This window comes from Rhododendron vialii, chromosome 7a, assembly GCF_030253575.1.
Source record: "Rhododendron vialii isolate Sample 1 chromosome 7a, ASM3025357v1".
NCBI classification, from domain to species: domain Eukaryota; kingdom Viridiplantae; phylum Streptophyta; class Magnoliopsida; order Ericales; family Ericaceae; genus Rhododendron; species Rhododendron vialii.
This window is the reverse complement of record NC_080563.1, coordinates 7,523,054-7,535,482: the sequence shown is the minus strand read 5'-3', so window position 1 is coordinate 7,535,482 and position 12,429 is coordinate 7,523,054. Positions and strand designations below refer to the sequence as shown.

Below are 12,429 nucleotides of genomic sequence, written 5' to 3'. Positions count from 1 at the left end.
GACATTACGTTATATGCTACTCAACATTAATTCACACATCTAATTGATATGGGACTAGGGAGGGATCCACAATCTCTCATACCATTTAAGTTAGCAATGTCCTTGTTGTGCCCAAACTCTCATACTATTTAAGTTAGCAATGTCCTTGTTGTGCCCAAATGGTTACAATCTCTCGTACTATTTAAGTTAGCAATGTCCTTGTTGTGCCCAAATGGTTCAACAACCTCCCACAAAGTGATTTGAGACAAAACATTTATGCCCATCAAGCTCCTCAAGCTTGCCACTTAGTCCACGCAAGCATGTCTCTTCGCAGGACCCACCTCACACTTCCAGTGGTATATGATCTACTATTAATTATAACGATCAAGCCAACAGACCTTTTAATCTTTAGTTTAACCACGTGCATGGCTCAGGATTATAACTCAGGTCAATGGTATCTAGAAGGCATTAAGGTATATGCTACTGAATATTTAACATATCTAACAGATGCAAGAAAAGGGTGGGGATTTAACACGAGCTGAGCTCGGGCTCCATGAATATAAAGCAATCCACTCTCAAATGCTCTAAAACACGGTCCGGCTTATTTACACCCTAACTATGTGCTAACTATGAGGTAGCAGTCCAGCCCATCGCCTTCCGCCTAGTGGCGTTTCACCCACTAGCTTTGTTATCATTAGCTTAATTCTTTAATTTAATTAACTAATAACGCACTCAAATGACGCCGACATGTCATTCTAATATTCGTCGTTTTATGTTCCTAATCAATGATTTTACCGTCCAATGTCCATCTAATGACATGAATGGACACCAAAAGTTGAGTTTAATTTTTTCTTTTTAACTTTCCAAAAAAGATTAGTGTTTTTGTAAACATGAATGGACACCAAAAGGCCCCACGGCGGGGATCTCCCGGGATACGTGTTATTTGGTGCAAACATTTAATCATACCATAATTACACTAATCCATTATTGCTCTTTTGTTTATTAGTAGTTTGTCTCCTTCTAGATGACATGTAATCAAGATTAGGTTTTCCACCACTAATAATGAGAGGACCAGGTTACGTGTGTTCACACAGGTCCAAAATCGCAGGAATTGAGTGCAATATCTAGTCCAAATTATTTTTATGATGACTGGACGTTCGGGCCAGCTCGCGTGCATGCACCTCGACTAATTCTGGGGTCTTGAAGTAAACGACTGGACAAACCTTTCCGTGGCCCCAAGGATTGGAGTGTTTAGCTTCCGTGGGATTAGAACATGCAACTTTAAGGAGGACAAACGCTTACTATTCGGATAAAAAACAAAAAAACACTTATTATGCATCTTATTTAAGTAATTATTTTCGCACTCGTGTTTTTTTTTTTACCATCTGCGCTCTGATTCGTATCTTCACTCGTATCAATGCATGACATGGCCTTTCATGTAAGAAAAAATTACAACGAAAGGACGCTATTGTAATTTTATGTGAATAAAGACAAAAGAAAGAGTGCGGATATGAATTCGGACAAAGGGAAATTAGTAGTACAGTATTTTTCTAATGCTACAAAACACTTACTATTATGCATCTTATTTTAAGTAATTATTTTCACACTTGTTTTTTTACCGTCTGCGCTCTAATTTGTATCTTTGTATCTTTGTTTCATGTCAATGCATGGCAATGGCCTTTCATGTAGGAAAAATTTACAATGAAAGGGCATTATTGTAATTTTATGTGAATAGAGACAAAAGAAAGAGCGCGGATATGAATTCGGACAAAAGGAAATCAAGTAGTACAATATTTTTATAATGCTACAAAACATAACTGGAATCCTGACACGGACACCGGTGGGGAACCTATGCTGGTTCAATTTGTATTTTTGTATTGCAGAGAGATCTGCTTTGATGGTTTTAATGGTCCCAAAGGTTCCCTTGGTGAGTGGAGAATGGGACAACTTATGAAAATGCTCTAAATCAAGCTTTTCATTCACATGGCACATTGTTTTGTTTTTTTTAATAAATTGATGCTGTAGTTTGAGAGAAACTTCAGTATTTCTCTTTCCTACCCCTTCTCCTAACTTATCAATGTTAAGCACAAAAACTAAATTTGTGGTCCATTTTGACAATGAACCCAGAAACAACACCCACCAGTCACCAGTAATTGCATTTGCAATGACATAATGAAGCTCAATGCAAAGCCTAGGTAGCTAGGTGGTACCATAATTGCCAGGAAACCCACCTCAAGAGGAAACTCAGTTGCGTAATTTCTCGTGAAATCTAGCAGAAGAAAGCTTCTATAGAAATATTTCCGACTGGGGTAGCCCAGTGATAAGCAACATGTACTCCCATGCATTTGATGGGAATTCAAATCTCACTAACGAAAACTAACAACCGATTTTTGCCGAGCAAAGGCAAAAATGGAAATGTTTCCCACATGTTTCGGTATCCCTAGCACGATTCAAAGGAACTCAACAGAATCTCATGAGACAGACTATTATCAGAACCCCCTAGAATTTTGCTTTTCATTGTTTCCAGTAGAGGTGGAGGGAAAGAATTAACACTTCGAAATGGAAAGCCAAATGTAGAGATAGCACAATTGTTAAAGCTATGCAATTTGAACATAAACACACAATCATTCACAGCTATTGCTGGATAAGAGTCAAGACAAGCCTTTCACTATTTTCTTCAAGTACTCATCTCCGCGTCCAATCTTCACATCCCTTGGCCTGTCAAGTACTCATCTCCGGGTCCCCAGCATTACCAATCACAGCTCTTCACCCCCACAAAGCTCTTCAAGTTTCACGTGTCGTTTGGACCCGCACGAATCAAAGCCGGTCCGCTAGTCCCCCTCATCCGATCCCGACGTAGATACGGGATCGATGATTGCTTTGTTACCTACAATGGGTTCCAGGAAATGCACTGGAATTTATCAAGAAAGACAAAGATGTGGGCTTTACCTATCATCGGAGTCACTTTTTCTTAAAATGGCAAAAGAGTCCTCAATATAGATACCAAGAAAATATTTGGAGACATGTTTGTCTTTGTTGGAAGAGGTGGAATGTGGTTGCAACTGTTGGGAAAAAGTGGAAAAAGATTTGCGAAATCTTTCTTTCTGGTGACTTTTTCTCTTCAACTTGGCCTATGTGAGGGATGGCTTCTCTTATAAAGCAAAAGATCCCATAAAGGAGAACTAAAAGCAAAATCCTTAAAACTCTCCAACCCAAGTAGGCAGTCTTCATACGGATTCTTACCACTGGAGATAGGTTGACCTTTACCACTCAATGACTCAAAATCTCCCTCTTTAAATTCCCTCCTCAACCCCTTCATTTCCTTGGGCTCCTCTTCACCTCTGCTTTTCCTTTCTTCTCACAAAGAAACAGCTCACAAAAGTCTAGGAGTTCTTCATATTGGGGCTTCTGCTATCTTTTCATAAGAGGGGAAAAAAAAATGAGATACCAGCCTATTAGTATTCTTTCCCTAAGAAGCTTCATGATCTTGATCTTAAGCTGTATAACTATCAATATCAACTTCGGTTTCCTGGGTACACCTTCATTGCAAACCCTCTCCCTCGACGGGCATTTGAGTTTCCACGAAAACTATCATGCATCAAGAGATTTTGGCAACCGGCACCAATTCCTGCCCTTGGCAGTTCTACACCCAAAATCCGTTTCCGATATTGCCACCACAATTATGCATGTATGGCAGATGGGTTCAGGTTCGGAGCTGACGGTGGCAGCAAGAGGACACGGGCATTCTCTTCAGGGACAGGCACAAGCACACCGAGGAGTGGTGATCAACATGGAATCGTTCAGCGGACTAGAAAAGCAAATGCGGGTTCACACAGGAAAAAGTCCCTACGTAGATGCATATGGAGGCGAGTTGTGGATAAACATCCTGCAGGAGACACTGAAATACGGATTAGCACCGAAATCCTGGACAGATTACCTGCATCTGACAGTTGGAGGTACTTTGTCAAATGCAGGGATTAGCGGGCAGGCCTTCCGGCATGGCCCCCAGATCAGTAATGTCCACCAGCTAGAAGTTGTTACAGGTTTGTCCAATAAAAGCTGTTATAAGACTAGCAGAAAAAATGACAAGAAAAGTACCGGAAAATAAATATGTGGTAGATTCATTCTGGATGTAGCCCTCACTACACCTAAGTTGGATCTACGTCATATTTGTGTTAGAGCGGACCTTGTTCTCATGAAAGAAATATAACAATGGTCCTAATTGCTCACCAAACAATTATAATCAACAATTTTTTTTTTTGCTAAAAGATTTGAGTGAAATCTATGTGCAGGAAAAGGGGAGGTTCTGAATTGTTCAGAGGAGCAGAATGCAGACCTCTTTCATGGTGTCCTTGGAGGACTTGGTCAGTTCGGCATAATTACACGAGCAAGAATATCTCTAGAACCAGCACCAAAAATGGTAAAACACATACTTGGGACTCTCCTAACCGAACTCCAGTGTGCTAGGATTTACCTCTTGTATAACATTATCTTATTTAACAGGTCAAATGGATAAGAGTTCTGTACTCGGACTTCTCCACATTTACCAGAGACCAGGAGCATTTGATATCTGCAGAAAACACATTTGATTACATTGAAGGATTTGTAATAATAAACAGGACTGGTCTCTTAAACAATTGGAGATCATCCTTCAATCCTCAAGACCCAGTCCAAGCAAGCCAATTTGAATCAGATGGACGAAAGCTCTTCTGTCTCGAATTGGCCAAACACTTCAACCCAGACGAAATCGATACAACAAACAAGGTAAAGCAATATAGCCCTAACAAGATATGTACCACGTATTTTAACATAATGGCTCTAATACCTTCTCTTTTTTTCCTTTTGCTTGGTACAGGAAATTGAGAACTTACTGTCTCAACTAGGCTATATTTCCTCAACACTTTTCCTATCAGAAGTTTCATACATAGAATTCTTGGACAGAGTTCACGTGTCGGAGGTCAAACTAAGATCAAAAGGCTTGTGGGAAGTCCCACACCCATGGCTCAATCTTCTTATTCCCAGAAGCAAAATACATGATTTTGCAAAAGAAGTTTTCGGCAACATTCTTACTGATACAAGCAATGGACCAATCCTCATCTACCCAGTTCACAAGTCAAAGTAAGCCCAATTGAAAAGAAAACATTTCCTCTAAACAAATCCTCAAAGTATGTCTTAGAAACAATAAATTTATGGGTTTTTTTTTTTGAATTTTTTCAGGTGGGACAACAGAACTTCAGTTGTTCTTCCAGAAGGAGATGTTTTCTATCTGGTGGCATTCCTTACCTCTGCAGTTCCCTCTTCCACAGGAACCGATGGCTTAGAACACATTTTGACTCAGAACAAAAGGATTCTGGATTTCTGTGAGGCAGCCCACCTTGGAGTAAAGCAATATTTGCCCCACTACACGACGCAGAAAGAATGGCGGGCTCACTTTGGCCCACGTTGGCAAGTTTTCATGCAAAGGAAAACAGCTTATGACCCCTTAGCAATCCTTGCTCCTGGACAGAAAATCTTTCAAAAGGCTATATCAATCTTATGACAAAGTGCCACATAATTAAGTAAAGAAAATGCTAAAAGGGCCTTCGAGGAATGTGTCTGCTAGCTTGTGTTTAGATTGATCAGAATTAATTTCAAGGTTTATTGCCTTCTCGGTATTGTATGTATAACCGAGAGGCCGGACCAGCTAGTTGAACTACTTGACGAAACTAGTCATATATTTGAGTTTAAATTCATTAAACAACCTTGTACAAGGTGCAGTAGAGCAACATCCCCCAAGATATGCACACGTCATGCCGGTAAACAAGAATAAAATGGGAATTCCAAAGGCAAGAAATTAGGCAATTTGATGTGTATAACAGAAAGATGAGCTTCTTTCCCAAGAAGAAAGATAAATATTTATTAATTGAATCAACCCAGGGTGGAGAGAGGGGGAAAAAGATAAAATGCTGAAGGAAAGGGAACAGAAGAAAGAGGTGTGCATTAGGTTGGTTGGCTTAACTCTGGCAATGTACCTAATAGGCTGGACACACCTGAATCTGGTAACAGAACAGATACGATTAAGTGTTCTTTCTGAGATAACCAAACCTCATGCAAGTTGCACCATTCAGCATCACATGGAAGCTTTCACCAATTCAATAGAGCACTAAAAGCACATGGCCCTTTTTTTTTTAAATTCTGCTGAAAAAATGAAAATTTGTGTGACAAAGGGGCACATTATTACTCTGAGAAACCCCCCCCCCCCCTAGTGATTAGTTCCCTTAAAGTGAGCATCGCCAAATGCAATAGCAATAAAACATCCCCTCAAAGTTCAAACCTTCCTACCTTGTATATAAATTTACAGTGCCTTTAAAGCATCAGGCTCTTGTTAGGTCTCAATTATCAGATTAAGCACTTAAAAAAAGCTTCCTTCACGCTACCTGAACAATACAAGACCAAAAGTTCACTTTTAAGTTTGAACTAGAAATACCAACCCAAGCGGGTTGAGATGTTCGTGCGAGCCATTCAGGTGATTTTTGCTCAATTGAAAGTATCTACACCTCTTTTCATAGGAGCACGATCAGAAGCAAGATATCATAAAGAAAAAAAATTTGAGAGCTGGATAGCTTTCATCCCTCTCATAAACTATCATTCATAATTAAAGTTCGGTACGTAGACAGCTAGATAGACAAGAAATCTTTTAGTTGCAAGACCGAGATTAGTCTTTGAGTCGCTAATTTTACTACTAATAGGTCAATTTACCCATTGTATCATTTTTAATTTTTGTTATTCCATAGGCGTCTCCATAAAGTCAATCACTGTAATGCATCTTACCCACTTGAATTTTATTCAAATTCTGCTATAAAATAAAGAAAGGATATAGAAAGAAAAATTGAACTCCAACTACTGGAGAACTGTTTAAGAGATTACATAAGGATAGATGCTGCTTGGAGCTGCCGTTCAACAGTTCACATAGTGCATGGTACTGTTTACATGCTTTATTTCTGAAGTACAAAAGTTGTGTTCACAAGGCCACCTCTGGGATTCCTGAAATGTAAAAGACAGAAGAAAAAGAGGAGTACCAATTTGAAATTGTTACCTAATCAAGAGGAGTACTAAAGTACTAAAGTTGTGTTCACTGAAACTTCCAATAACTCTACTCTGAGATATTATTACCTAATCAAGAGGAGTACCAATTTGTCATTGAAAACAAAAGAGACAGATTCAGAAGAAAAAGCAACTACTCGTATAATAAACACGAAATTGATGAGCTTTACATATCAAAGAAGCATTTTAAGCTACTTCGTGGCCAAAGAAAACACAACATACCGAGCCAGAAAGGACGATACCATGTCAGCTTAGGATGCAATAAGAAACAAGTTTCACCATACAAAATTATCCCCCTTTAAAAACAACACTGAAGCCATTGTTTCTTACCACTTACTCAATATTGAATAACTATTAGTAAAAACATCAAAGTTATAGAGTTAAACTTAGTAAGAGGCGGTACCTTCATTGAAGAGAGAACTTTATAAATGTTGCTTTTATGGTGACAGAAGCACAAGCTGCTGGTGAGTCAGACACCAAGAAAAAAGATCTACTTTTTGTCAAAAGCCACTCCATTCAGAATTTTTCATCAATGCAAGATTGACTAGTAAGGTATTCATATCCACTAGGACAATTCTTTGAGGATCAGAATGAAGAAACAAAAGCAAGTCTAACTCATGCAACTCTTTTCAGAACCTAGGGAATAGGTTCAAGGAGCAAGATTGCAATCCATAAAAGGCATATTGCAATATACTAGTCAACGGAAAATGAGCGGTCAGTAACTAAGCAGACAAAATGAGGCATGCTACACGTAAAAGTGTCTGTGTTCCAGATTCCAATTATAATGGTTGAAATCCTACCCCAACCTTCTTTTTATCTTTACTCTCAGGCTCAGCTCAAAGACTTATTTACTTCTGTTGTACTAATAGAAAGTGATGAGTAGCATAACGTCAGAACCAAAAACACAGTAAAGGACTGTGAGCAAGTACATTTGGTTTGAAATCAGATGGTACGCCAAGTATCACAACCATATCAAAGTTACTCACCAGAATCTGCAGCTCTGATATTCCTCCACTTCCAGAAAGACATGGTATCTACAGAAAGGTGATTAAGTAATTAGCCCCATAAGCAGGACATATTATATAAGCAGTAGTAGTATGTAACATACCATGTTCCAAGAAGAGAAGAAATAAGCTTCATCCCCGCCGCACACTCATCCATTGTTTAATCTACTGCTCCTTAGTCCTTAGTCCGTCCTTTCCAACATGGTATCTTTGGCCCCCTAGATGCTAGGATTTCTTGTTTTTCTCTGTTTGTTGTTGTTGATGTATCCTTCTTTGTTGACTCTAGGTTTGTTTGTTCGAAGGCTTTACTTCTTGTGTGCTTTTTTGTTTGATCTTTTATGAAATCTCTCAGTTAGCCAAAAAACAAAGGTGTCAGGGTTGAAAATACAAAGACCAAGGAAAATGCTATAGCCCTGATTAAAAGAGAGAGGAAAATACGATAGCATACATAACATCATTCACTGCTACTCTTCCGAACTTAGCCCTAAATTATTTTGATGTTTTCCATGCATATGATACACTTTCTTCAACTGGCCGTGTTTTCATCAGGAAGTGCATAGGCCTTGCCTAGAGCCAGGACTTCTACTTTATAGCAGAAGTTATGCGGATTTACGGAAGGTTGCATACACCTTTCAATTTCATTTTTCTTAATGTAGAGATGCTAATTCCCGTGATCAAACTTACACGGTGGCATTGAGACAGATTGATGACTTGCCATTTCCCCGTCACAATCACTAATCTACATAGAGAGTGGCGAATATCTATGAAAAGGAAGAAACAAAAAGGAATTTTCACTCCCATCATAGAGGCAACAAAAAGCGTGCAAGGACTCATAGTAAGAAAAGACTTAAGAGGTTCCCTCTTCGTTAAAAAGATAAAACGGAAGCAAAAGACATTCTCTCCAACGTGAAGTTTCAAATGTTCACTTCTACCTAAACAAATGAAATTAAATCTCCTCTTTAATTTTGTCGAATCCAATAGGGACGCATGGCTAAATTATTTTCCGCTACAAAAGAAAATAACTCACTAATACCAACAAAAATGTGTATAGCCATGTGCTATTGGTGTTAAATCAACCACATACAAGGACATTGGCAGCAGACTACATGTTGAATCCCTGTCAACAACCCATGTCAATGTGTTCACAGTATTTTGGACATTACAAGGTAAATAGAAACCTCCACTTGAAATCTCGAGTCACTTTACAAAAGTTGTGGAGAAAAATGTTCTAACCTTTCTATGACGAAAAATTCGCAAATCTCTAAGAAATACTATTTAATACTGGCACGCCAATTCTTAAAGAGAGCAATTGGACAAATAATCCGATTTTCACGAATTGCATACAGTCAGTCTAAACAACCTACAAATGTGTGTGTGTGTGTGAGTATACATACATGTATATTGAGAGAGAGAGAGAGAGAGAGAGAGAGAGAGAGAGAGAGAGAGAGAGAGAATTTCATGCGGGGAAAACCCTAAAGCTGAAGCAACAACACTTGTAAACTTTCCCTAATTCCGAAAAGCCCTAATCTTAAGCATAAATTCAGAGTTATGGGGGAGTAAGAGGCAGGGTTACCTAGATTGCTGGAATCAGTGGTGCTTAAAATTGATCGGAAAAAGACGATCCAGTGAAGAGAGAGAGAGACGCCGCTGGTCGCGGTGGTGAGAGAATCTTAATTGAGAAGTGTCACACCGAACGAGCCGTTGGAAGACGGGGAAAGAAAAAAAAAAAAACCCTTAACTACTGTTTATTTTCGCGCGGTTTCGGCCATTGGGTCGATCCGTATCAGTAATTTATTTTGCTGTCTAAAGTGAAAATTATTTATGCAATGAAAATCTCTAGGAAATCTATTATCTCCGGTCCATGTTTTCGACTAGAGGAGACCGTCATGATTTAGACCGTCCATTTGCCGCAATCAAGGATTTGGATTTGTTTGCCAATTTTTACCGTTCAAAATTAATTCTTATAGCAAGAATTGATTAGCAAATTCTAACTATTGAATATGCCAATGAACGGTTTAAATGTGGATTGTCTTATGGATTGGAGAGGATCCGGACCCAAATTTCTAATGGGTTGATCCAATAATATTTTTCTGTACAACATGAACGTTGATCGTCTTGATAGAGCGGGAGTGGTGTCTGTGTGTGGTGCACCCATTATGGGACCCACTATGGGTTTCGTTATTTGATTTGAACCGTTTATTTGCTTCGTCTCGTTGAATATATATGCCATGTATAGCTATTTTTTTTTAAAAGAAAAAATCATTCTGAAAACATAGTTATCGATGTTTGATCAATTTGACTACCTGTTTGGCTGGTATTTTGGCTTACTTTTGGAATATGATTGGGTGCGGGTGCGCCAGAAAAGATTTGTAATTATCCTTTTCAAATTTCAACTTATAAAAAGCCAAACTTAATCAGGCGATTGTGGTGTCGGTTTAATTTCCACAATGAAGAGGATTTCTCTATCTAGAAGTATTAGAACGGCAAAACGATTAACTGGAAATTTGATAATTCAAAGAACAAGCAAGATGTCTTGATCAATTCAAAAACGAACTTGCTTTCCAATTGATTCTCCAAACTTCCACTAACGAACAGAATGAGTTACAAAGTGATTACTACTACTACAAACTACTCCTAATTACTTCGAATTTAAGTATAAGCTCTTTTAACTACTGCCTAAAGGACAAACCAAGCATAGCATAACTGTTTGTTTGATGATTTGTCTAGGGGTTTTCCTTCCTTCATTTTTCTATTTAAAGACAAACTCTTAAGTCTTCTCCACGTCTTCTATTTCCCACCTGACTGTCTTCGAAATCATCTCAACTTGAATTCAAACTTTCCCTCCAATTCCTGATTGTAGCAATTCAGTTTAATTCATCACCTCACTTTCCCTCAACTGCATCGTGTTGGATATGGGTAGTTATGTGCTCGAATCTTAACTCTTTTGACTGTGTCAACCGTAACTGCCTCTTGTTTGAATTAAACCATTCGCGCCTTTGAGCTTCGAATTGCTTATTTTCTGTGCTGTTGTTTGAGTGATCGACACCCGGAAATAATTGTCTTTACCTATAAAACGACACTAATTTGATTAGAATGTCATCGGTTAATTGTGTGATTCCAAGCATTGCATGGTCTGTTTTGTTTAAAATAAATGGCCACTTGTCACTAGCCGATTGGGCCAATAAATTCCCATCTAAACACTACCTAAGCGACAAGACAAACACAATGAATAATGTAATCTGTTGAAGAAGTCTTGCAATGAACGCTACGCATTGTCGGGGTACGTGTGGTTGAGATCATATGTACGTTCAAAAATACGATTGAAAACTTTTTTTTAATAAAGACAAAAATAAATTAATAAGCCAATTTTTTCGTCTTTATTAAAAAAAAAAGGATTTCGATCGTAATTTTTTACGTTTTAGATTCCTCTTGTCATTAAGAAGCAATAATTTCCAAAAAATTGATAAAAAACTAATAAATGCGAAAAAAATTTGAATAAGGACAAAAAAATAAGCCAAGTGACTTATTTAGCCGAATGGCCCCTAAATCCAATCACCATTTTTTTTGGGGTTAGGATCCCATCTAGTTTGTAAATGTCCATTTTGGTCCAGTCAACGGCTGTGATTAACTCTACGAAATCCAAAGCTTCACCTCATACCACGTCCAAATCTCAGACTTTACTCTCAAAAGAGACGGCGAATGATAATAACGGAAGTTTGTCCACTTGAAGAACTTTTTTTCTGTAATACGTCCAGCTAAGCTTTTTGGCCTTGCTTAGCTTAAGCTAGCTTATTTTTTATTATTATAAAAATTCAGATATTTATGTATTAGTTAGTTTTTTTGTCCCGGCCCCCAAGATAAGTTGAGATACGTGTAAGCTAGTCCAAACAGTTGAGTTATCATTTTTTTTTTTTTTTGTGAATTATTGGTTGTCTCATGACGAGAAGAATCAAAAAAGTAAAAAAAAAAAATGCAAACACAATTTTCTTATTTAAAAAAGAAGTCGCTCAATTTGTTTAACATTACACAAACACATTCTAATAGAGAGTTGTCAAACAAAACCCTAGAAGATGAAAATTGTGTAAGTAATTTTCTGTTGATGAGCCTACCTAGATTACAAAATTAAACATTGATTATATGTTGTCGAATAAGGTTTGAATGGTGTCGGTATTACCCATTAAGTAATGATCGTTTAATAATATGACTGGGTAATATTACACAACTTGAGCGACTTTTTTTTAAAAAAATAAAAATTTTGTGTTGGGATTTTTTTTTTTACCTTTTCAATTCCTCTCTTTGAGACAACCAATAATTTACTTTTTTTTTATAACTCAGGTGTTCGGGTCAGCTAACGTGCACCTCA

General features: G+C 37.9%; 1 protein-coding gene and 1 long non-coding RNA gene across 4 annotated transcripts; one reads left to right on the top strand and one right to left on the bottom strand.

The window, feature by feature from the left end:
• Positions 1-2,453: 2,453 nt before the first annotated feature.
• LOC131334713 (uncharacterized) lies at positions 2,454-9,765 on the bottom strand. 3 transcript variants are annotated; one of them, XR_009202245.1, is made up of 7 exons: positions 8,171-9,763; positions 8,049-8,096; positions 7,466-7,698; positions 7,055-7,131; positions 5,263-5,477; positions 4,454-4,549; positions 2,454-3,865 (listed from the first exon to the last, which is right to left on the bottom strand). It is a non-coding gene; the product is annotated as an uncharacterized LOC131334713 (long non-coding RNA). The 3 variants fall into 3 exon arrangements; XR_009202247.1 differs by lacking the exon at positions 7,466-7,698 and having other exon boundaries at positions 3,678-3,865; positions 4,454-5,477; positions 8,171-9,765; XR_009202246.1 differs by lacking the exons at positions 5,263-5,477; positions 7,055-7,131 and having other exon boundaries at positions 3,678-3,865; positions 8,171-9,760.
• Positions 3,419-5,716, top strand: LOC131334711 (cytokinin dehydrogenase 6). Its single transcript, XM_058369895.1, has 5 exons — positions 3,419-4,022; positions 4,272-4,399; positions 4,483-4,743; positions 4,835-5,097; positions 5,197-5,716. Exons 1-5 carry the CDS (start codon positions 3,419-3,421, stop codon positions 5,516-5,518), a joined length of 1,578 nt encoding a protein of 525 aa, XP_058225878.1. The 3' UTR covers positions 5,519-5,716.
• Positions 9,766-12,429: the final 2,664 nt, after the last annotated feature.